This window comes from Polypterus senegalus, chromosome 9 (assembly GCF_016835505.1).
Source record: "Polypterus senegalus isolate Bchr_013 chromosome 9, ASM1683550v1, whole genome shotgun sequence".
NCBI lineage: Eukaryota > Metazoa > Chordata > Cladistia > Polypteriformes > Polypteridae > Polypterus > Polypterus senegalus.
The window spans coordinates 7,330,376-7,356,476 of record NC_053162.1 but is presented as its reverse complement, the minus strand read 5'-3'; the positions used below and the strand labels follow the sequence as shown (position 1 = coordinate 7,356,476).

The 26,101-nt window shown below is 43.9% G+C and overlaps 1 protein-coding gene across 2 annotated transcripts in view; it reads right to left on the bottom strand.

Annotated features, from left to right (window-relative positions):
- Window positions 1-26,101, bottom strand: part of eng (endoglin) — a 157,704-nt gene that overhangs the window by 70,208 nt on the left and 61,395 nt on the right. For both annotated transcript variants that reach the window (XM_039762653.1, XM_039762651.1), the window contains exon 3: window positions 9,864-10,018. In XM_039762653.1, coding sequence (XP_039618587.1) covers window positions 9,864-10,018 — 155 coding nt within the window. The remainder of the gene's footprint in view (window positions 1-9,863; window positions 10,019-26,101) is intronic.

Here is a 26,101-nt window from a genome sequence, read left to right as displayed (position 1 = left end):
CCTTTCTTTAGTCCTAAATTCACATCCTTCTTAATTTTCACGATGTGATTTACCATTAAGCTAAAAGACCTTGTGTTGGGACCAGGACAGGCCATTCAGCCCAACAGAGCTCACCCATCCTGTCCACCTAAATCCTCTAAAGCAACATCAAGTCCTGCTGTCCACCAAGTACCTGTGGTTCTCTGCGTGAAGAAAAACTTTGTAATGTTTGTGTGAAATTTACCCTTGACAACTTTCTGTGTCCCCGTGTTCTTGATGAACTCATTTTAAAGTCACTGTCTCAATCCACTGGACTAATTCCCTCATAATTTGAAACACTTCAGTCAGGTCTCCTCTTCTTCTCCTTTAAAGGCTCAGCTCTCTAATTATAACTCATAACTCATCCCCTGTAGCCCTGTAATCAGTCAAGTTACTCTTCTCTGGACTTTCTCTTGTGCTGCTGTGTCCTTTTGTAGCTTTGAGACTTCCCATTGTGTATTCAAACCTAACATTTTTACTTCCTACGTGTAATACTTTATATATACTGATATTAAATTTCATGGTCCACAAATCTGCCCAAGCCTGTGTGCTCTCCAAGTCCCCATGTGATACTTTAGCTGATGGTCATGTCAAGTCCACTATGACTCCAAAATCTTTTAATATTTCCTCCTAACTCATCCCCTGTAGCCCTGTAATCAGCCTAGTTGCTCTTCTATGGAGTTTTTCTTGTGCTGCTATGTCCGTCTGTAGCCTGGAGACCATAACTGCACACCCAGTACTCCAGATGAGGCCTCACTACATAATTCCTATGTAACATCTGGCTGCAGCAGATAGATTCTCATTTCTGGAAGGTGGGACTGCCTGCTTGGATGGTTGCAATCCAGGATCCCGAACCGTTTTGTCGTGTGGTGGGTGCGGCAATGTGCTCTACTAGTGCAGGCTCCCTGACCTGACCTAACCTATGTCCTTCTTGTAGCTTCAAGACCAAAACTGCACCCAGTACTCCTGATGAGGCCTCACCAGTGTGTTATAAAGACTTGAGCAGAACCTCCTGTGACTTGTACTCCACACATCAAGGTGCTATATAACGTGTTTGCCTTTTTAAAGGTTTCTGAACACTGTCTGGCAGTTGATCGTGATGAGTCCATCATGACTCTTACACGCTTCTCATAAAGTGGACTTTCGATTTTCAGACCTTCTATTGTATATTCAAAGCTCACATTTTTAATTTGTATGTGTAATACGGTACATTTACGGACATTCATTTTATCTGCCAGGTCTTTCTGCTGTCAAAGTGCCTCTCTGAATATTCAATGGATTCTCAATTATCCACCAATCTTCCTAGCTTGGCATCATCTGCAAACTTAACCACTTTGTTGCTTATATTCTTATCAAAGTCATTTAAATATTAAAAATAGCAGCACCCCCTGCACTGACCCCTGCTGGTCACCACTCCACTGCACCACATCACAACATCCAAAACATCTCCCGAGAGTAACTTCTCCCAACCATCCAAGAACAGTTTGGTGACCAACAATGCCTTTTCCAGCATGATGGAGCACCGTGCCAAGTGGGTCGGGGAACAAAACATCTAAATTTTGGGTCCATGGCCAGGACACTCCCCAGACCTTAATCCCATTGAGAATTTATGGTCAATCCACAAGAGGCGGGTGGACAAACAAAAACCCACCAATTCTGACAAACACCAAGCATTGATTATGCAAGAATAGGCTGTCATCAGTCAGGATCTGGCCCAGACATTGATGGACAGCCTGTCAGGGCGAATGGCAGAGGTCTTGAAAAAAAAGAAGGGCCAACACTGCCAATATCTGACTCTTTGCATAAACTTAATTGTCAATAAAAGCCTTTGAAACTTATGAAATGCTTGAAATTCTACTTCAGTATACCATAGAAACATCTGACAAAAAGCTCTAAAAGCACCGAAGCAGCAAACTTTGTGAAAACCAACACTTGGGTCATTTTCAAAAGTTTTCACCACAGCTGTATCGGGGTGACAAGAACTGCACACAACGCTCCAGATGTGGTCTCTCAAAACCTCATGGTCTGTATTGAGAGACTCCAATAATGCAAGAAGATGTCTAAAGACGATTCAACCTAATTTAAATTCCTGCACCTCAAAAGCTCCATCTGGCTACAAGAAGCTCAAATTGAGAAGCAGCTTCATCACAGGGCATGTCCTTTCTCATGGACACAGACTGTCATGAAACCCAGTGTCATTTGAGCAGTCTGTCATAATGCACAGATTAGTGGAGTGTTGCAGTGGCGGTTGCCCTTCTCGAAGTTTCTGCCACCTCCACAATTGGTTCTCTCTGAAGCTCAGCCAGAGTGGCCATCAGGTTCCTGGTCACACTTTTCTTTCCAAGGTTTCTTCTCCCCCAGTTGCTTAGTTTGGTTAGGTTCTTTCCACACCCTTAAGAGAAAGCAGCGTTGCCCCTCTTTTTTCTTTTCGTTTTCTTTGCATGTGACTACTTCTTTAACATCTTGTAAGGAAAGCACTCTGAGTCCCATCATTTGTATCAAAATGTGCCATAGAGAGAAATGTTGTTGTTTGCCCTCAGGTCATCACTTTCTCATCTCATTCTGACTTCTCTAAATATGGCTGTGGTTTCTCCACATTTGTTTTGTTTTGTTTTTATCAGGGATGTGTCAAACGCTTTAAAAAATACCAGAAAGCTGAATTTCAAATGATGTGTTAGTTAAACAAAAACATCTGGAAGTGACAGCGGACATGCTGATATTAAAGGAGGGAAATCAATCCCTTGTGGCCTTTCAGTCCAGTCTTGTCGGAGGCCCGAGCACTAGAGTGCCGATAAAGTTTGTTTTTGTTGTTCTATACTATTGAGGCGACTTGATTCCAAATCCCTTAGAGGCAGCAACCGTTCTGAAGTTCAATAGGACACCGAAACCTGGGAAGTGCTGTTTTGATGGGCGACGTGACTTGGTGGCGAGGACATCGGACTGAAAAAAGCAGAAGGTTATGAGGTCAGACTGTCACCTTGGACTGACTTCGTAACGACGAGCAGGTCACTTTGCCTGTCAGTGTAACCATATGTGGCAGAATTTCTAAGAAATGTCTTGGGGTTCTCAATCATTTGGAGGTGGCAAAAATAAAAATGAATGTTGTGTCCATGAAAGGCTTTAACCCTCAATGTAGCGGTCACAAATGCTAGGATTCACACTGTTGAAACATGGTTTTCTTCTTCTTTTGGCTGTTCCCATTTACAGTGCATCACCTGTTTCCATCGCTCCCTGTCTTTTTCATCATTTTCTGCCACAATGACTGCCTTCATGTCCTCCCTTACCACATCCATAAACTTCATCTTCGGCCTTCACCTTACTGCACTGTTCTGCCACATTACACTACACCCTTACCACAGTGAAAATCCTGCCGACTATGCCAAATGCTTTGTTGTGAACACACACACACCATGAGTCATCTCGTTTCACAGATTTATACTGTGGTAACAGCCAGCCATGACCCATTAACCCACAACCTCTGGATTGCAACAACTCTTATAAGCAGTCCCCTTTAACAGCTTGACCTTAAAGAAGAACTTTATTAAATCTTCACATAATGACAGGCTGCATGCTGCAAAATGGAGCACTCTTAAGGTGACGTTAGCTGAGCTGTCCCACTCACTCGATCCTCACGTTACTGTGTAGCTCCGCCACACCACACTCCACCCTCACCACTGTGCAAATTCTGCCGACTATGCCCAATGTTTTGGTTCAAACTCACATACACCATGAGTCCTCTCGTTTTCACAGATTTGCACTGAGGCAACAGTCGTTATTTCTGCAAACCTGCAATGTCCAGATTACAACAGCCTTAAGAAGAGTTAAAGAAGAACTTTATTAAATCTTCACATAGGGGCAGGTTGTGTATTACAAAATGATCTCTGGTGACATCAGCTGAGCTGTCACTCTCACTTAACCCTCATCTTACTGTGCAGCTCTACCACACCACACTCCACCCTCACCACTGTGCAAATCCTGCTGACTACACCAAATGTTTTGTTGTGAACCCACACACACCATGAGTCCCCTCGTTTCACAAAGATGCACTGTGGTCAACTGCCACTGGCAACCTGTAAATCCACAACTTCTGGATTACAACAGCTCTCATAAGCAATCGCTATTAACAACATGAGCTAGAGAAGAACTTCATTAACTCTTTGCACAAGGACAGGTTGTGTATTGCAAAATGGAGCACTCTCTGGTGACATCAGCTGAGCCGTCACTCTCACTTAACCCTCATCTTACTGTGCAGCTCCGCCACACCACACTCCACCCTCACCACAGTGCAAATTCTGCCGACTATGCCCAATGTTTTGGTTCAAACTCACATACACCATGAGTCCTCTCGTTTTCACAGATTTGCACTGAGGCAACAGTCGTTATTTCTGCAAACCTGCAATGTCCAGATTACAACAGCCTTCAGAAGAGTTAAAGAAGAACTTTATTAAATCTTCACATAGGGGCAGGTTATGTATTACAAAATGATCTCTGGTGACATCAGCTAAGCTGTCACTCTCACTTAACCCTCATCTTACTGTGCAGCTCTGCCACACCACACTCCACCTTCACCACAGTGCAAATCCTGCCGACTATGACAAATGTTTTGGTTCAAACTCCCATACATCATGATGTGCACCTAACAATAAAACTACCTAGCAGCTCACATCTATAAGATAATAATATAAGTAATAATTCTTTGCATTTATATAGGGCTTCAGTGAGTGGGGAGCCATTTCAGCCACCACTAATGGTAGCACCCACCTGGATGATGCAATGGCAGCCATTTGTACACTCACCACACATTAGCTGTTAGGTAGTGAAGTGATGAGAGAGAGAAGGGGATGGTGATAAGGAGGCCAGAATGTGGTGGGCAATCGGGATACACCCTACTCTTTATGAAGGATGCCCAGGGATGTTTAATTACCACAGAGTCAGTACCTGAGTTTCACCAGGTCCAAAGATCTGTAGCATTTTAACAATGCAGTGTCCCTGTCACTGGGCATTGGGATCCACACACAGACCACTGCTGGCCTCACCAACACCTGTTCAAGCAGCAACCCAAGCTTTTCTGGATGACTTCTTCTATATGATAGATAGATAGATAGATAGATAGATAGATAGATAGATAGATAGATAGATAGATAGAAAGGCACTATATCATAGATAGATAGATAGATAGATAGATAGATAGATAGATAGATAGATAGATAGATAGATAGATAGATAGATAGATAGATATGAAAGGCACTATATCATAGATAGATAGATAGATAGATAGATAGATAGATAGATAGATAGATAGATAGATAGATAGATAGAGAAGAAAACCCTCAAAAACACTGGAGGAAAGTGTTTTATGACCACAGAGAGTCAGGACCTCGGTTTTACGAGGTGCCATTTTGCCAACACAGTGTCCCCGTCACTGCACTGGGGCATTGGGATTCACACACAGACCCCCTGCTGGCCTCACCAACACCTCTTCTAGCAGTGATCCCAGCTTTTTCTTAGATGGGCAGGCTTAACTTCAGGTGGAAGACCCCTTCTGAAGTACATAATTTAATAAAAATAATAATACATTTTATATATATGGCACCTTTCCCATGCATTGACCTCGGTCTCTTTTTGTACAGAAAATGGTGCTTGTTCTTCTCATGACTACATGACTGTTGTTTAGGCACTCCAATTTCCTCCCCTATTTTTCCATAAATCGAGCCCACACAAGTTCATAACTGGTAAAATGTATGAGTTAATGTGTGGTGTGCCAGTTACTATATTTAACAATATGAAAAAAATAGTTTTCTTTTCAGTCACTTTTATAAAATTCATAAATATAATAAAAACTCCTGGAAGGCATAACTCTAAAAGGAACACAAAGTCACATCCATGCCAGGCAGGCAGACCCCAGACACCCTGCGGCCCCTCCTCAGTTCTCTTTTGCTCTCTCTCTCGCTCTCTCTATTTTTTTTTCTTCTTATAGACAATGGACGTATGGGCCCTCCTTTCTCCTTCTTGCTATTTTTTGCTCCTGTGTTTTGAAGATAGAATTGTTTTCTTCTCTAATACGTTTTTTTCTTTAATTTTGGATTTGCTTGTGCAATCTGACTTCCGGTAATTATTCACTTCTCTTTTAACCCAAAATGCCTTGGAGTTATGAACTAGGAGTTAGGCCAGTAAGTCATGACATCACCATTTGTTGTCTCTACCGCGCCGGCCGGCCACACAAGCAGGAATTCTCATCGTAGAGTTTTGTTCAACATGCTGGCGGCCTAAGAAATCACAGTTTACCTTTTTTTTTTTTGGGTCAGCATGAAGGCATGAATGGGCCCCTGGGGACACATTATATTCGGATGCAATTTGCTCCGCCATCCGCTGAAAGTTTAGAGTAGAAGATCTCAAATTAGGACGCAGGGAAATGATGTCTGCAGATAAAGTCGAGCCTCAGTGGCAACGTCGATTTCCCTTTGCAGACTGATGGACACTCAGCTGACGCATTAATGAAACAAAGTTTGTTACAAACAAAAAAAAAAAAAAAACCAACAGAAGATCAAATAAACATAAAGGGTCTCTTCAGGCCTCTAGCAGGACTGAAGCCTCCAAAGCACATGGAACACAGAAAGCCTGCCTTATACACCTATCAGCCATAACCACTGGCAGGTGAAGTGAATACCATGGATGACCACGTTACAATGGCACCTACCAGCAAGTGAACAGTCCAGTTTGTTCTTGAAGGTGATGCGTTGGAAGGAGGAAAAATGGCCAAGCGTAACAATCTCAGATTGTGATGGCCAGACACCTGGCTTAGAGCATATCCAAAATGGCTAGTCTTTTTGGAATGTTCCCTGTATGCGGTGGTTTGTAGCTACTAAAAGTGATCCAAGAAAGGACAACCAGTGATGCAGCAACAGGGTCATGGGCACCCTACCTACCAAAAGTGGTCCAAGGAAGGACAATCACCGGTGAACATCAACAGGGTCATGGGCACCCTACCTACCAAAAGTAGCCAGAAGTAGGACAACTAGTAAACCAGCAACAGGGTCATGAGCACCCTGCCTACTAAAAGTGGTCCGGGGAAGGACAACTAGTGAACCAGCAACAGTGTCATAGGTGCCCAAGACTTGATGTATGTGGAGAGTGTCTGGTCCGATCCCACAGAAGAGCTACTGTAGCACACACTGATGAAAAACATAATGCTGGCCATGAGAGGAAAAGTGTCAAAACACACAGTGCATTGCACTCAGTGTGTCCATGCTGACCCCTGTCCACCACCTGTCCAGAACTGGACCATGGAGCAACAGAAGAAGGTGACCTGGTCTGATGAATTATGTTCTCTTTTACATCACGAGGACGGCTGGACGTGTGTGTCATTTACCTGGTAAAGAGATGGCAGGATTATTATGAGAAGAAGGCAGCATGATGCTCCAGGCAATGCTCTACAGGGAAACCCTGGGTCCTGGCATTCATGTGGATGTTACTTTTGATATGTACCACCTACCTAAAGATTCCTTGACGTCAGTGGTCTCTTTCAGCAGGGTAATGTGCCCTGGCTCACTGCAAACATTGTTCATGACATGACAAAGGTTCAAGGTGTTGACTTGGCCTCCAAACTGGAGTTGTACTGGACTGGTCACCGTACATAGTCCACATAGTCCTAAGAGTGCTAACAGGATGTTACGGCATACAGTGCCCATGATAGGGGATGTTAAATAATGTAATAGTGAGGCCTCGTCGGGAGAGCGGTATGCTGTATTGGGATTAAACAAGATATGGAAATGTTGGAGAAGGTTCAGGGAAAGCTGAATCTGGGTATGAGATTTGTGAGCTATCAGTATGAAGCAAGCAAATGGAAAGAAAGAAGTGACATGACTCAAATATTGAGAGTGACAGCTCAGATGATGTAACCAGAGAGTGCCCCATTTTGTAATACACAGCTTGTCCCGATGTGAAGATTTATTAAAGTTCTTCTTTAGAGCAAGCTGTTAAAGGGGACTACTTATAAGAGCCGTTGTAATCCAGAGGTGGCAGGTTTATGGGTAGTGACCGGCTGCTACCATAGTGTAAATCTGTGAAATGAGATGACTCATGGTGTGTGTGAGTTCACAATAAAGCATTTGGCACAGTCGGCAGGATTTGCACTGTGGTAAGCGTGGAGTGTAATGTGGCGGAACTGCACAGTAATGTAAAGGTGACAGGTGAAGGCCAAAGATCAGTTTTATGGATGTGATGAGGGAGGACATGAAGGCAGTTGGTGTGGCAGAAAATTATGTAAAAGACAAGAGACAGATGGAGAAGGATGATATGATGCACTGTGGTGTCCCCTAAATGGGAACAGCTGAAAGAAGAAGAAGACAACCATTTGTCAACGGTGTGAATCTTAGTGTCTTTGTGACTGCTACATGTTGGGTTATAGCCGGTAATAAACACAGCATGCCTATTTATTTTTGCCATCTCCAAATGACTGAGAACCCCAAGACATTTCTTAGAAATCCTGCTACATATGGAACACTGAAAGGCAACATGACCTGCTCATCATTACAATGTCAGTCCAAAGTGACGGTCTGACCGGCTTTTTCAGTCCAAAGTCTTCACCACCAAGTCACACTGCCCGTCAAAGCAACGCTTCCCGAGTTTCGGTGTCATGTTGATCTTCTAAATTGTTGCTGACTCTAAGGGATTTGGAATCAAGTCGCTTCAATAGTGAAGGACAAAAAAAAAATAAACCAAATTTCTCAATAGAATGAGTGGGGTAGACGCCTGCTATTAAGTTCTTCAAGAAGAACATGGGTACATAGGAGGAGATTTGTAAAGGGTGTCACACACGTGCGTCTAGGAAGGAACTGAGTGGACCAAGTGGAGGTAATTACATGCCAGGCCAGGAGGTGGCGGAGTGCACTAAACCTACCTGTGATATCTCAGCAGACCTTAACATCACTTCTGGTTCTGGTGCCCAGACTGACAGCACTTCCGGTTCCTGCCAAATGACATCACTTACTCTTTTCGGCTTATAAAGCCGCCAACTTTTCTTAACATCATCAGTTCATTCTTTGGAACTCATCAAGAACACATCTTGAATATTTTCTTTAACCTATTGCAGCCAGGGACAATATGCGGGTGGCTGCCACAAACCTTTTTCATGTGTTAAAACTACTTCTTCTACAAGGGACAATTTCATACAGGCAAAGACCCCAGACACATGATGGACAGCAAGAACTTTAGGATCCTTCACATCTTGACTGTATGTTATTTTGGAGAAGGGAGATGAATAGAATTGATCATCTGTATTTGGCTGAATGGCCTGATCTCATGAAAAAAATGTTCTGAACTTGGAACACTGTGTTGTATACCCTGCTGGTAGAGAGTGGCGACCTGGCGCATGTTGGTTACACCAAAGTAAGGCTTTCTCTGTACTCTGTAACAGGTGACAATACCACTGCTGCTACTTTGTTGGTCTCCTGTATGGGTGTGTGCATGAGTGGGCACTGTGATAGGACTTTTTGGCCATTCACGAGATCTGTTCAAGCCTTAAGCTCATATTATTAATACACGGTGCGAAACTGAGGCAAGCAAACCCTGAAGAAATTGGAACATCTCCAGTAGTAACTACATATAAACAGACTGGTGGATTGAATGGCCACCATATATATGTTTGGAAGTCCTGAGTGATTTGCTCTGGAAGATCATTTCGAGAACTTAATAAATCATACATGTTGTGTGTCAGGTGCAGTTTTCTATTTTTGTTGCTCTACTGATGCGGTGATGCACCTAATCTGGACAAGCCCACATGGGCTGAGTGTGTTTATCGCACTTTATGGTGAAACATAAATAAATGGTGAAACAGGAAAGCTTACAGAGAGTTGCTGGCTGAACCTCAGGTTAATAACATGAACATCCTGTTCTTCTTTCTGGTAAGTGCTCCAGCATCCCTGCGAGATCATCTCTGCCGCCTTCACATTCAATACGCTGCTGTTGTTGATGTCATTGAGATCACAATTGTCCTCGGCAGCTGAAACAGAATGGGACAAAAGTTAGAAAAGCTGCTTCTCTGCCTTTTCGCGAGAAGACATACTGACCCATTCTTAGTTCAAAATGGCTGAAGCTCATTGATAATGATGCATTTACATTTTTTGGCTTAGCAGATGCTTTAACCCAAAAGTGATTTATTGAGGAGGTCAACATTATCAAGTCATCATAAGACGGGGGGACTGTTTGGTAACAAGTGTTTGCAGGACAAGGGGACAGACTTTATCACCACAAGTAAAAAGCTCAAAACAAAATGCAAGCGAGTTACACTTCCTTGGATACACAAACCTATCAAAGCTGCCATCAATTAGACAGAAATTCACCAAACAAGAGTCTTCAAACGCCTCCACTGACTCCATCACGGTGTTTAAGAATGGAGGTGGGCAGCTCATTCTACCAGTTATGAGATACACATTGTGGCAGATGGCTGGGACCCATGCCCGGTTGGGATGCTCCTTTGACACTGGATCTGGGGGAGCAGTCATGGGACACATACTACGTCCCCCGGAACAGTTGTTGGCAGCAACCCTGGGTTGCATTGGGAACAATATTTTGGAACACCAGAGGTCATTCCTGTTGGGCTCCCTGGCCACCGCCAGGGGGAGCTGCATGGCCTAATGAGCCTGTCTGGGTGGGAACACGGAAGTAGGTCAACGAGCACCTGTAGCACTGGGCTATAAAGGAGGCCGACAGTCACCATTCCGGGCACAAGAGTTGGGAGGAGGAGGAGGACAAAGGTGCCTTGGAGGAGTGGAGGAGAAAGAAGAGTGTTTTGTGGTGTGGTTTTTCTTTTCTTTGGTGTTTTTGGGGACTGTGTTGTGCCTGTGGGACACGAGGAAGATGTGCCCCACAGGTGAAGAAAATAAATCTTTTTGCTCAGTTATATATGCCTCCGTTGTCAGTCTGTGTCAGGTCGACACCTATATAGCACCTTTGCCACAACATGAAGAGAGTATGCCATGCAGGTGGGCATTGGCAGACCTGAGTGGGTGAGAAGGATCATACATACAAGTGCCTCCAGATATCTAGGTGCTGACCCGTTGATGGTGGTTCTACAGGAAGGCAATGTAAAGATCTGAAAAGAGGAGTGACATGTGCCCGCCTCGGCCAACTGACAATCAGATATGATGCTGCAATCAATCATTGGCAATGTCTTGGTGGTACATGCCAGTACATCTGCCAGCAGAGAGTTGCAGTAGTCCAGATGTGACAAGACCAAAGCCTGGACCAACAGTTGAGCTGCATACTTAATCAGATATGGTCTGATCTTATAGATCTTATATAAAATGAATCAGGAAGACTGAGTGTGGTCAGTGAAGAACAACTGGTCATTGATCACCACCCCAGGGTTGAGCAGAGGTAGTGATGATGAGCCAAGCTGAGCGAAGATGGGGTGCTGAATAGACAGACAAGCTTGGATAACAAGAACGTCCATCTTTGCTAATGTGAGCTGCAGATGTTGCTCCTTCATGCACTTCGCAATATCAGTGAGATATGCAGAGGGGAGAGAATGACAGGTACAACTGTGTGTCATTGGTATAGCGCTGATATCAGAAAGCATGGAATAGGATGATGAGGACCAAGTAAGGAGTTGTACAGAGAGAAGAGGATACAAAAATGCTTCCAAAAAGAAAACAAACAGAAATATTATGGAAAACATCTCCAGGGGTTTCCTGTACAAGGTGTCTCTGTTAACTCCAGCATGCTCACTGTTGGCGTGATGCTTGACCATTCACCCAGTGTCAACACTGGAGTCCTCCGGCCGTGTTACATAAGGCCTCCAGAGGCAAGGCACAGTTTCGCCCCCACTCCTCCACCCCATAGATATTCTAAATCTCTCTATTATATAAATAAATCTCGGGACGAGACTTTTTCAGAGAGACGAGATGTGACTTTTTCAGAGAGATACCTTCACGCCCTGCAAGATGAGTCTTAAGTTAAGGATAAAGAGTAGATGACAAAGTAGAAAGTCGTAAAGAATTCAAAACTGTTGGCGTGATACACATGCAGAGCAGGCTAGAGATAATGGAAGTACGAAAATTCAAAAGTCTCAGAAAAATGATAGTAAAGATCCCATTAGCACAAACAAATGGAAATTATTACTCGGTGAAATAATGGAACAACGAAAAGAGATCGAATATATTGTTCGGATTTAAACTTTAAGTCAGAGACTTGTAGATCGTCTAATTCATGTCGCCATCAAAACAAGTAGTGTTTCTCCCCAACAAAGAAGCCTATCCCTGAGAATTAAAAGATTTGTAGTTTGGTGAAAGTGAAATCCACATACGCTGTCACGCTTGGGTCACCGAGTTGCACAGATACACAGGAGATTTTAGAGACAGAAACGTTATTCAAACACTTCAAACACACATAAGTCTCTTTCAGGAGTGAATCGAGCTCCATGTGTAGTCGGATGGGACAGTTCCGTCTCTCAATTAAAAGAATAGAAAATCTTCCTCTTCATAGGGGAGCGGGACCCCCCAACAGGAGCAGAGGATGTCTGGAGAGAAGAGAGACAAGGCAGTGAGACAAAAGGACAGCTGCTGTACAGGTTTTTAAATGTTTGAAGTGCCACGTGAGATGCAGATCACGGCGCAAGGTGGCAGCAGCAGCAAGCCAGCAGCTAATCGAGCAAAGAGGAGGTAAAAAAAATAAATAAATATATTTGTTTCCCATTGTATCACTGTTTAAGAGGGGGTTTTCGGAGGAACGGGCGCATCTCCTGGGGTGCGTTCAGCCCCCCCTCTCCACAACGCGAGCAGCAGAGACATGAAGTGGCTGGCGGGTAGTGCAGGTCCGCTGGGGGGTTGGCGAGCAGGGGGCAAAGCCCCCTAATACACTCTTAAAAATAAAGGAACCAAAGTGGTTTTCCTTAGTGAGAACTATTGTTGGTTCAGAAAAGACACAACCTGAGGAAGGTTCCAGAAGGAATTTAGTTACAGTGCCTTCTATAATGTTTGGGACAAAAACACATTGATTCCTTTGATCCCCCCGCTCCACAGTTTAAAATTAAAAATAAAACAATTCAGACGTGTGATTAAAAAGCACAGTGCAGACTTTCATTTAAGGGGATTTGCACACATTTTGGTCGCCCATTTTAGGGCACCATAATGTTTGGGACAATTGGTGTCACAGGTGTTTGTGATTCCTCAGGTGGGTTTCATGGCTTCATAAGACATCTCAGCTTCAACATGAGGACAAGAAAGTCAAAGAAGCCATTATGAGGCTAAAACACAAGAATAAAACCATTGAAAACATCGGTAAAACTTTAGGATGACTGAAATCAACTGTCTGGAATATCATGAAGAAGAAAGAACAAACTGGTGAGCTCAGTAATCACAAAGCGACTGCTAGGCCAAGGAAGACCTCCACTGCTGAGAACAGAAGAATCATCACTATGGTAAAGAAAAAGCCCCCAAACGCCGGTCCGACAGATCAGAAACAGGGGGGCCGATGAATGTGTGTCAGAGACGACTATCAGCAGAAGACTTCATGAGCAGAAACACAGAGGACACACTGCAAGATGGAAAACCACAGAAAACAGGATGGCCGGATGACAGTTTGTGACAAAGGAATTCAAAGAGCCTGCAGAATTCTGGGAAAAGGTCTTTTTGGGTGAGATGAGACAAAGCAGCAGAAGGAAAGGTCCAGAGAAGAGCGACTAGACTGATTCCAGGGCTACAGGGGATGAGTTAGGAGGAAAGATTAAAAGAGCTGAGCCTTTTCAGTTTAAACAAAAGAAGATTAAGAGGTGACCTGATTGAAGTGTTTAAAATGATGAAGGGAATTAGTCCAGTGGATCGAGACGGTGACTTTAAAATGAGTTCATCAAGAACACGGGGACACAGTTGGAAACTTGTTAAGGGTAAATTTCACACAAATACTAGGACATTTTTCTTTGCACAAAGAACGATAGACATTTGGAATAAGCGACCAAATAGTGTGGTGGACAGGAGGAATTTAGGGACTTTCGAAACTCGACTTGATGTTTGTTTGGAAGAAATAAGTAGAGAGGACTGGCGAGCTTTGTTGGGCTGAATGGCCTGTTCTCATCCAGATTGTTCTAATGAACCTGATCAGAGTGATGGTGAGAACAAAGTGTGGAGATGACAAGGAACTGCAAAGCAGACCACCTCATCTGTTAAACATGGTGCTGGGGGGGCGGGGGTTATGCCTTGAGCCTGTATGGCTGCCACAGATTTTGACTGGCACACGACTCTTCATTGACAGCAGTGGCACAATGAATTCTGAGGTGTGTAGAAACATCTGATCTGACCATGTTCTAGTAAATGTCTTCTAACTCACTTGATGGAGCTTCATCCTGCAACAAGATAATGAGCCAAACACACTGCTGAGGCCACACAGGAGTTTATCAAAGCTAAAAAAAGGAAACTTCTTGAATGGCCAAGCCAGCCAAATGATTTCAATCCTAATTAAGCAGACTTCCATATGTTGAAGAGAAAACTTAAGGGGACAAGCCCCCAGAAACAAGCAGGAGCTGAAGATGGCTACATTAGAGGGTTGGCAGAGCATCACCAAGGAAGACCCTCAGTACCTGCTGATGTCTATGAATCACAGACTTCAAGCAGTCACTGCATGTGAGGAATGTGTGACAAAGCCGAACATATGATGGCTTTAATAGACCTGCCATTGCTGTGTCCCAAACATTATTGTGCCCTGGGGCTTGTAGTGTGGTGACCGAAATCCCCTCAAATGAAAGTCGTCAATGTTCACTTTAATCACAAGTCTGAATTGTTTGATTTGTAATTTGAAACTGTGGAGCAGAGGGTGGGGGGGTGTCAAGGAAATCAATCTGTTCTTGTCCCAAACATTATGAGGGGCACTGTAAATGTAAGGATTCTTTACTTCTGTTTGCCCCAAATACATTTAAATCGTAAATGCACCCTATGGAAGCTGTTGACTTTTTCACCATAATTTGAAATGGCAGACATTTGATCCTCATGCAATCAGGGCGTACAGATAAAGCTAATTTACAGTTATAATCGAGATCAAAAAAGTTTTGAGACCCCTGTGGCTATCACTGCCCACTGCTCCAATTCCGGTCACTTCATTATTCCCTATACGTGCTCAGACTGTAAAGTAGCCATGCAATTGTGAAGACCCTTTTAAAATGGCTGTTGTCTGCCAAAGGCACCACACAGCACAACGTTTGTTCTTAATTATTCGCCTCTTAATCGCTGCCGAGCAAGACGAGGATTTTGCATCTGCTGAAACTGGAAACCATTTCCAAGCCCCCTGGATTGAAGCAGCCGGCCATTATGCAGTAGCTCCTGGCGGTCAGTCAGGGACCATTTTCCTCCCTGGCCGTCGCCGAAGTGCCTGTGACGCCACTGATGAGGCCTCGGCCTATCTCTCCCAACACGCGGACTCGGGGAGGAAGAGACTATCGTGCCTTGCGCTGTGCAGGAAATGACACATGACCTTCACTTCCCAGAGGAAGAATGCTGTTTACTTCTCGGGGAATATTTATTAACCTCTGACAGAAAACTCGTCAAGGGGCGACGAAAGCGCGCAGCAGACTGGAGCCCTGATGGAGAAGCGATTTGCAGAGATCTGGATACCATCTTCCAAAAAAGAATTTGAGCATTTCCCCTTGGTGTTCACGGGAACAATAGAGCTCCCGAACGTCTGCGCCTTACGAGCACACAAATACCAACCCACCCCACTAAAGCGGCATCCTGTCAACTACAAAAAAAGTTCTACTTTGAGTAAATAATTTATTTTATTACCATAAGCAGCCTTTAAAACCGGTTTTCATAGAATTTATTTACTAGAAAACCGAGTCAATAGAGAATGCTGGCTCTCTCCTTATTTAGAGCAGGGGGCGACTCAGGGGTTATGGTTGGTACCTCATTGCTCCCGAGACCGAAGCACTCTTCTTCTTCTGGACACCATCTTTATGGGGTTTGCATATTATTATTATTATTATTATTTTCCTGGTTTGTTTCTACACGTTATAGCCAAAAGTTGGACACCTGACCATCACACCTATAGGTGCATCTCAATAAATTAGAATATCAGCGAAAATGTAATTTATTTCAGTAGTTCGATTCAAAAAGCAAAACTCATATATTATATAGATTCATTACACACAGAGTGATATGTTTCAAGCATTTATTTCTTTTAATTTTGCTGATTATGGCCTACAGGTAATCAATCCATCCATCCATTATCCAACCCACTATATCTTAACTACAGGGTCACGGGGGTCCGCTGGTGCCAATCCCAGCCAACACAGGGCGCAAGGCAGGAAACAAACCCCGGGCAGGGCGCTAGCCCACCGCAGCCTACAGGTAATGAAAACTCAAAATTCAATATCTCAGAAAATTAGAATATTACATAAGACCAATAAAAAATGATTTTTAACACAGGCACCCAATACTTGGTCGGGGCTCCTTGTGCATGAATTACTGGCATGGAGGTGATCAGCCTGTCACCCTGCTGAAGTGTTATGGAAGCCCAGGATGCTTTGATTGCGGCCTTCATCTCATCTGCATTGTTGGCTCTGGTGTCCCTCATCTTCCTCTTGATTCTCTATGGGGTTTATGTCAGTTGAGTTTGCAAGCCAATCAAGCCCAGTGTTACACACCATGGTCATTAAACCAGGTATTGGTACTTTTGGCAGTGTGGGCAGGTGACAGGTCCTGCTGGAAAATGAAATCAGCATCTCCATAAAGCTTGTCATCAAAGGGAAGCATGAAGTTCTGTAAAATGTCCTGGTAGATGGTTGCGCTGACTTTGGACTTGATAAAACACAGTGGACCAACACCAGCAGATGACATGGCTCCCCAAATTATCACTGACTCTGGAAACTTCACACTGGACCCTCAAGTAACATGGATTCTGTGCCTCTCCATTCTTCCTCCAGACTCTGGGACCTTTGATTTCCAAAATTGACTTTCATCTGAAAAGATGACTTTGGACCACTGAGCTGTTAACAGTTCAGTCAGTTACCTCCTTAGCCCCGGTAAGATTCTTCTGACGTGGTTTCTGGTTCAGGAGTGGCCTGACTCAAGGAATGCTGTGACAGTTGTAGCCCACGTCCCCATTACGTCTGTGTGTGGTGGCTCTTGAAGCACTGACTCCAGCCTCAGTCTACTCCTTGGGAATCTCCCCAAATTCTTCGATGGGCTCTGCTTCACACTCCTCTCAAGGCCGCACTTATCCCTGTTAGTTATGCACCTTTTTCTGCTGTCACATTTTTTCCTTCCACTCAGCTTTCCATTAATCTGCTTGAATACGTCACTCTGTGAACAGCCAGCTTCTTTAGCGATGACCTTCTGTGGCTTCTCCTCCTTGTGGAGGGTCTCAATGACTGTCTTCTGGACAATTGTCAAGTCATCGGTCTGATTGTGTGACCTACTGAACCAGACGGAGAGACCACTTAAAGGCTCAGGACCCCTTTGCAGGTGTTTTGGGATAATTAGCTGAGTGGAGTGTCACACCAGGAGTCTACAATATGGAACTTTTTCACAAAATTCAAATTTTCTGAGAAACTGAATTTTGAGTTTTCATTAGCTAGAAGCCATAATCAGCAAAATATAATAGGAGTTTCACTTTTTGAATTGAATTACTGAAATAAATTAACTTTTCGATTAAATTCTAATTTATTGAGATGCACGTGTATATGAGCTTGTTAGACACTTGACCATCACACTTATATGAGCATGTCGGACATCCCATTACAAAGCCATGTCCATTAGGATAGAGTGGCCCAACCATTTTTTCTTGGTTTGTTCTTACACTACATGGCAAAATGTTCATCAACACATGACCATCACAATTATATGAGTTTGTTGGACATCCCATTGCAAAACCATGGCCCTCAATTTGGAGTTGTCCAACCATTTTTCCTGGTTTGATCTTACACTGCATGTCCAAAGGTTGGTGAACAACTGACCATCACAACTATGTGAGCTTGTTGGGCATACCTGTGGATGCATGGAGGTGTTTAGGAAAGATGGCAGTGGAGTTTTTCAGCAGATTGTTTAATGGAATCTTGGAAAGTGAGAGGATGCCTGAAGAGTGGAGAAGAAGTGTATTGGTGCAGATATTTAAGACTAAGGGGGACGTGCAGAGCTGTAGTGACTACAGGGGGATAAAACTGAAGAGCCACAGCATGAAGTCATGGGAAAGAGTAGTGGAAGTTCGGTTAAGAAGTGAGGTGATGATTAGTGAGCAGCAGTATGGTTTCATGCCAAGAAAGAGCACCACAGATGCGATGTTTGCTCTGAGGATGTTGATGGAGAAGTGTAGAGAAGGCCAGAAGGAGTTGCATTACGTCTTTGTGGACCTGGAGAAAGTATATGACAGGGTGACTGAGAGAAGTTGTGGTATTGTATGAGGAAGTCGGGAGTGACAAAGAAGTACATAAGAGTGGTACAGGATATGAACAAGGGAAGTGCGACCGTGGTGAGGTCTGCGGTAGGAGTGACGGAGATGGGATTACATCAGGGATTGGCTCTGTGCCATTTCTTACTTGCAATAGTGATGAACAGGTTGACAGATGAGATTAGACAGGAGTCCCCGTGGACTGTGATGTTTCCTGATGACATTGTGATCTGTAACAATAGTAGGGAGCAAGTTGAGGAGACCCTGGAGAGGTGGAGATATGAGGAGAGGAATGAAGGTCAGTAGGACCACCAAGACAGAATACATGTGTGTGAATGAGAGAGGGAGGTCAGTGGAATGGTGAGGATGCAGGGAGTAGAGCTGGCGAAGGTGGAGGAGTTTAAATACTTGGGATCAACAGTACAGAGTAATGAGGATTGTGGAAGAGAGGTGAAAAAGAGAGGGCAGGCAGGGTGGAATGGGTGGAGAAGAGTGTCAGGAGTGATTTGTGACAGACGGATATCAGCAAGAGTAAAAGGGAAGGTCGTGAGACCAGCTATGTTATAAGGGCTGGAGATGGTGGCACTGACCAGAAAGCAGGAGACACAGCTGGAGGTAACAGAGTTAAAGATGCTAAGATGTGCATTGGGTGTGATGAGGATGGACAGAATTAGAAATGAGGATATTAGAGGGTCGGTTCAAGTTGGACGGTTTGGAGACAAAGTCAAAGAGGCGAGATTGCGTTGGTTTGGACATGTGCAGAGGAGAGATGAGGGAGGGAGAAGGATACTAAGGATAGAACTGCCAGGTAAGAGGAAAAGAGGAAGGCCTAAGAGAAGGTTTATGGATGTACTGAGAGAGGACATGCAGATGATGGGTGTAACAGAACAAGATGACGAGGACAGGAAGATATGGAAAAAGAGGATCCACTGTGGCAACCCTTAACAGGAGCAGCCGAAAGAAGAAGAAGAAGAAGAAGGACATCCCATTTCAAAACTATGACTATTAATATGGAGTTGTCCAAACATTTATGGCCATAAAATCCTCCACTCTTCTTCCATTATGCTTTAAGTGTCTTTGTGCCCTTTAAGCCAAAAGAGACTTTGTGAGTTCAGGTACGGATGTTGGGCAAGAAGACCTGGCTTGTAAACGAAGATCCAATTCATCCCAAAGGTGTTAAATAAAATATTAGAAAGAAACTTTTAGGACAAAATTTGACAAACGAGAGTCCATCAACCTAATTAGTTTAGTTAATAGCTAAGCTGTCCCAGTATCTCATCCAGATCCTTCTCAAAAGGTGTTGAGGTTTCTGCTTCGACTCCATGTCTCGGTGGTTTGTTCCAGATTGTCACAACTCTTTGCATAAAGAAGTGCTTTCTGGCTTTACTCCTAAATTCAATTGCCTCTTAATTTTCACTATGTGATTCTGTCCACCCTGGCCATTAGACCTTAGTCTTATTCTATGTTAACTAATGTTGACTTATTTTATTTTCTTACTGTGTCTTTTATTTTTCTATTCTTCATTATGTAAAGCACTTTGAGCTACTTTTTGTATGAAAATGTGCTATAGAAATAAATGTTGTTGTTGATTCACCATTAAGCTGAAAGATCTTGTGTTTAGACCAGGACAGGCCATTCAGCCCAACAGAGCTTGTCCATTCTGCCCACCTAAATCCTTCAAAGCAACATCAAGTCCTACTGTCCTCTATGCTACTTGGTCACTTATTCCATGTGTCTGTGGTTCTCTGCGTGAAGAAAAACTTCCTACCACTTTTGTGAAATTTACCCTTAATGCGTTACCAACTGTGTCCCCGTGTTCTTGATGAACTCATTTTAAAGTCACCGTCTCGATTCCCTGGACTAATTCCCTTCATAATTTTAAGCACTTCAGTCAGGTCTCCTCTTCATCTCCTTTAAAGGCTCAGCTCTTTTAATCTTTACTCATAGCTCATCTCCTGTAGCCCTGGAATCAGCCTAGTCACTCTTCTCTTCTAGTGCTGCTATGTTCTTTTTTTGATGTCCCACTGTGGTTCATCCCGAGATTTCACAGGATCTCCTCAAGGTTGCTGGATATCATGGCCGGCCTGTACACTTGGTACTGTGAGTGCTGTGCAGATTGGAGGCAGACCCTCTGCGTTTTTCCCAGTTGATTCTGGGGTCCATCAGGTTTGTGTTCTACTCCTACTCTGTTCAATGCTGGCATGGACTGGGTGTTGGGCAGGGTTGTGGGGTCTTGTGGCGGTGGGGAAGGAAGATTCACTGATCTTGACTTCGCTGACGATGCTGTGATCTTTGCGGAGTCAATGGAGGCTCTGATCGGGGGTCTCAAGAGAATCTGAGTGTCTGGGCCTGTGAGTGTCCTGATAAACACCAACATCCAGGCCTTTAATGACCTCTTGGGCACGGCCATCGTCAGTGTGCCTGTCTGCGTCTGAGCGTCGACCTCGTCATTGAGAGGTTTACTTACCTCGGCAGTGGCATACATGTGACTCTGATGACTCTTCCTATGAAGACAGTAGAGGGATTGGGAGAGCATGGGGGGTCATGAGGTCATTGGAAGGGGGTGTGTGGCGCTCCTGATATCTCCACAAAAAAGGACGAAGGTCCAAGTCTTTAGAGCCCTGGTGCTTCCTGTTTGAGACATGAGACATGGACGCTATCCAGTGACCTGAGATGAAGACTGGACTCCTGTGTCTCTTCAGAGAATCCTTGGGTCCCGTTGGTTTGACTTTCTGTTGCTCATGGGATCCTGAATGAGACACATGACCTGCATTGTGAGGGAGCGTCAGTTACGGCACTACAGCCATGTGGCTCGATTACCTGAGGGTGATCTGGCTACCAGGACCCTCATTATTGATCGCCTGGTCCAGGGAATGCCCACGTAACACCTGGCTGTGGCAGATAGATGGTCCTTTTTGGGGGAGGGACTGGACCGTGTGTCTGCCTGGGGGGTTGCCAACCAGAATCTCAAGCTGTTTTGTCGTGTGATGGGTGCGTCGACACGCTATACCAGTGCAAGCTCCCTAACCTGACCTCACTTATGTCTGTTTTGTAGCCTGGAGATCAAAACGCCACCCAGGACTCCAGATGAGGCCTCACCAGTGTGTTATAAAGACTTGATCAGAACCTCCTGTGACTTGTACTCCACATATCAAGGTGCTATATAACCTGTTAGCCTTCTTAATGGCTTCTGAACACTGCCTGGCAGTTGATTGTGTCGAGTCCACTATGACTCTTAAATCCTTCTCATAAGGTGGACTTTTGATTTTCAGACCTCCTGTCGTGTATTTAAACCTCACATTTTGACTTCCTATGTGTAATGCTTGACATTTACTGACATTACATTTCATCTGCCACAAATCTGCCCAAAACATTATGCTGTCCAAGTCCCTCTGTGACAATTCAAAGGATTCTTGATTATCTGCCAATTCTATTAACTTGGCATCATCTGCAAACTTAACCAGCTTGTTCTTTATATTCCTTTCCAAGTCATACATTTTTTTAATTAATTAAAATAGCTGCAGATCCAGCCTGACCCCTGCTGGTCAGCCACTCTTAATGTCGGCCCATAAGGTTCTTCGCACCATCACCCTCTACCTTCTGTGTCTAAGCCAGTTCTGCTCCCATCTACACACATCACCCTGAACTGCCACTGCTTACCCCAAAAGTATGAAGGCTGTTATTGCAGCAAATGGGTTCTCAACAAATTCTGAATGTGGAGGGTCTGAATACTGAGGGAAACGCTCACTTGGAGTTTTTCTTCTGTAGTTCAATATCTACAGAAAATGGTTTATTTTGACTTTGGAAACGTGTTGTTACAGCTTAAGACTTCATGTTCAAAATACTGAGTGGATATAAAAGTGTGTGAATATTTACTCATGCAGAAAATCAGGATGACTTTGAAGGGGACTGAATACTTTGGCACCCTGCTGTATGTTTAAAATGTCCAAAAGCATATGGGGGTCAAAGAAAAGAAAGGAATTCAAGAATGTATAGGGAGGATGAACTTGCATGAGGCACTGCCAACTCAATTAGCACAACTGACAAAAATTCCATATGTCTAGCAGGAAGAGAATGTCAACGGAACATGGAGATGTATGAGAGCTCAGGAAGTGCGGCAAAAGGGAGAGACGAAAAAGGAGAAAAATGGGCACCTAAATAGAAATGGAGAAGAGGAAATGGGAATGGTAAATATAGTAAAAGGAGTTTAATGGTGGGCAATGAATGACTTAGTACAAAAAAAAAGACTTAATAATATATGAATGGGAGCCTGAAACTGAAGACAACAAACTGAAAATAACAAAATCAGACGCAAGGACTTCACTGGGGGAAAACTGACACTAGCAGGAAAAAATAGAAGGAACTCAGGAATGAAATAAAGAGACGACCATGAGAGGACATAAAACGGGACAGAAGATGAAGACATGGCAAAGGACAAAAAATTAAGTTTTTGAAAGAGCAAAAGTGATGATGATGATGATGGATGGGTTATCAGAGAAACTGAAATTGGATTGAACATTGTGACACAAAAACATGAAAGAATAACCATTGTGTGCAGTGCCGTTCATAAGGAACACCAACCAAAGGTGTGTTACAAATAAGGAGGGATAGATAGATAGATAGATAGATAGATAGATAGATAGATAGATAGATAGATAGATAGATAGATAGATAGATGTGACAGGCACTATATTATAGATAGATAGATATGAAAGGCACTATATAATAGATAGATAGATAGATAGATAGATAGATAGATAGATAGATAGATAGATAGATAGATAGATAGAGCATATGTTCTGGGGGAGCAGTCGTGGACTTCGCAGTACTTTCCTCGGGACATTTGGTGGCAGCCTCCCTGGGTGACGCTGCTGCCTCAGTTTCCCACAGGGCTTTATGGGAGATGGAGTTCTACACAACCCTTTGGGGATCTGGGGTGGCCACCAGGGGGCGCTATATTTGGGACTCTTGAGCCCGTCTGGGCAACTAATTCATCACACCCAGAAGTGATCAAGCACCTGGAGCACTTCCGGGTGAACTATAAAGGGAGCCAGCGACCACCACTTGAGGGCCAGAACTGGGAGGAAGAGGAAGAGGTTGCTGGGAGGAGTGGTGGTGCCAGAGGAAGGATTGGTTTAGTTGTGTTTAAGTGCTTTGGACTGTGTTGGACTTGTGGGACACAGGGAAGAAGTGTCTCATAGCTGAAGGAAAATAAAAACTCTTGTTGATTTTACACGTGCCTCAGCATCAGTCTGTGTCGGATCGGCCGCTATATAGCGCCTTTATTACAATAGATAGATAGACAGATGTGAAAGGGACTATATAATAGATAGATAGATAGATAGATAGATAGATAGATAGATAGATAGATAGATAGATAGATAGATAGATAGATAGATATGAAAGGCACTATATAATAGATAGATAGATAGATAGATAGATAGATAGATAGATAGATAGATAGATAGATAGATAGATAGATAGATAGATAGGAAAGGAACTATATAACTGTATTCAGACCCCTTCACATTTTTGCAACCTTCTGTTTAAATCATTTAAATTCTTTATTCCCCCAACATCAAGCACCACTCAATAGCCCAGAATGACGGTGGGAGAACAGGATTTTAGAAATCTCTGCCAATGTATTAAACTGATTTTTGCTCTTGACTCATTGTGATCAATTCTGTGCCCCTGTCCTGTAACACCTGTCCCCAAACAGCCCAACACTGACTTTTACTTGATTACTGACTGAGTGAGTAGACGGGTGGTCTGTCCAGGGTTCATTTCTCTTTTTCTCTCAATGCTACAAGGTGAAGCTCTGGCTTTGCCCCCAGCCCTTGTTACAGAATTAAGCGAGGCTCTGTTGTGTTTGAAAATATTCCCGTTCAGTGGGGGAAACGCGAGGCCCCAGTGCCGTCAGAGGTTAGGGTGAGGGCTTGGGACACACGTGCTGCTTATATATATTTTTTTCCCTCTCGACCGACATGCTATTTCACATAAATATTTAACAGCAGGGCCTCATCCTCATCTCCTCCACTGACTTACTGTCACAGTCTTCCAAAATGAAATGTCTCACCCGACTTGCCAGCTTAAACGGGATTGTTAAATATTTAAGAAAAGGGAGGACAGGGGAATGGATGCAATTCAAGAACTGCAGACCAAAATAGTCTCACAGGGGACCAAGTGGGACTTGGCTTCATTTCATCTCTTCTGGATGACAGGATTTCTTGGAGAGCAGAATGGTGTTGGCAGTGGATACCACTGTCGCCGTTTTGCACTTTGAGCCCTGGCTGGATTTGGCCCCTCACAGGCCCCCGGGTGACTCTTTAACAGGGAGTTGATTGTACTTTTAACACCAGCTCGTTTGATGCAGTGCGGTGTTTCTCACTGTTAATTATGGTGGGGGGACTTGATCACTTGATCAATTGGGGGGTGAAGCTCTGTGCCTTGGTCACGTAGGTCATGTCGAGATTTGTTGGGCATTTAAAACTGAAGCCAGGAAGGACTTCTTTGTGCAAAGAGTTGTGGGATTCTGGAACAAACTGCAGAGACATGGAGTTGAAGCAGAAACCGGGAGAAGCTTTAAGAAGAATCTGAAGGAGATGTTAGGGCAGCAAGGTGGCACAGTGGCAGCATTGCTTCTTTGCAGTATGGAGTCCTGGGTTCACATCCCTAGTCATCCCTGTGTGGAGTTTGCATGTTTTCCCCATGTCTTGTGTGGGACTGAATGAGATATTGGGACAACTAAGCTCTGAGCTAAACGGATGAGCTCAATAGACTGAATGGTCTCCTCTCGTTTTTCAGATTTCTTATTTCAGCCAACAGATACTCCATCATTTTAAAAGATCCCTAGGTATTATGAGTCCCCTAGGCGTGCACCCAGAATGCCCTGATGGTTGATCCACCCCGTCCTAATATCTGCATTGGTGGTCCCGTTTTCTTCCCACTTCTCCAAAGATGTGCGTGTTTAGCCAGAGTCATGTTACACGACTTCTATTGGTGGGGTATGTCAGACTTGCTGACCAGATTTGGCCGATCTTAACACTAGAAAATTGCTGGGCATGTCAAATTACACAAGTCCATGAAGACTTTCCAGTACAGTTTTACATTTTTGAAAAATATCTCGAGTTCGCCCCTTTTTCTGAAAACGCGCTGTACAAAAGCATTCAAAGTATGGCAAGTTCTGCCGCAATCTCCAGCCCCTTCCCCCCCTCTTTTCTGTCCTGTCGTGGCAAATAAAACATGAGACATCAGGCAGACGAGCCTCTCTTCTGTTTGGGAGGTGCAAAGCCAACCCCCTGTTCCTTTTAAACTCACCACTGCATTCTGTGCATTGTATTTCAGGCTGAGCTTTCATCCACATAAGCGTCACCTGTGACAAAGTGGTTAGACTGAGTCACCCGGGATGTCACACTTCATGACTGGTCATCAAAGGAGTGGGCCGCAACTGCCACCAACTCGCAACAAATATGTAAGTGAAATCCATGATTAGAAATTAGTGGAAAAGTCATCTAATGTGACATGGCTTCTGAGTTTCTTGGCTTGTCTAAATTAGTCCCACTTGGCTTGTGTGTGTTCGTGTGTGTGTGTAAGTGGACACCTTGGCATTCAGTCCAAGGTTGGCTCTCAGTGCTACCAGAATAAGCTTCACACTAGTCGTGCAGAGCGAAACAACTGATACTGTCTAGCATACTGTATGAAGTGATGAATACTT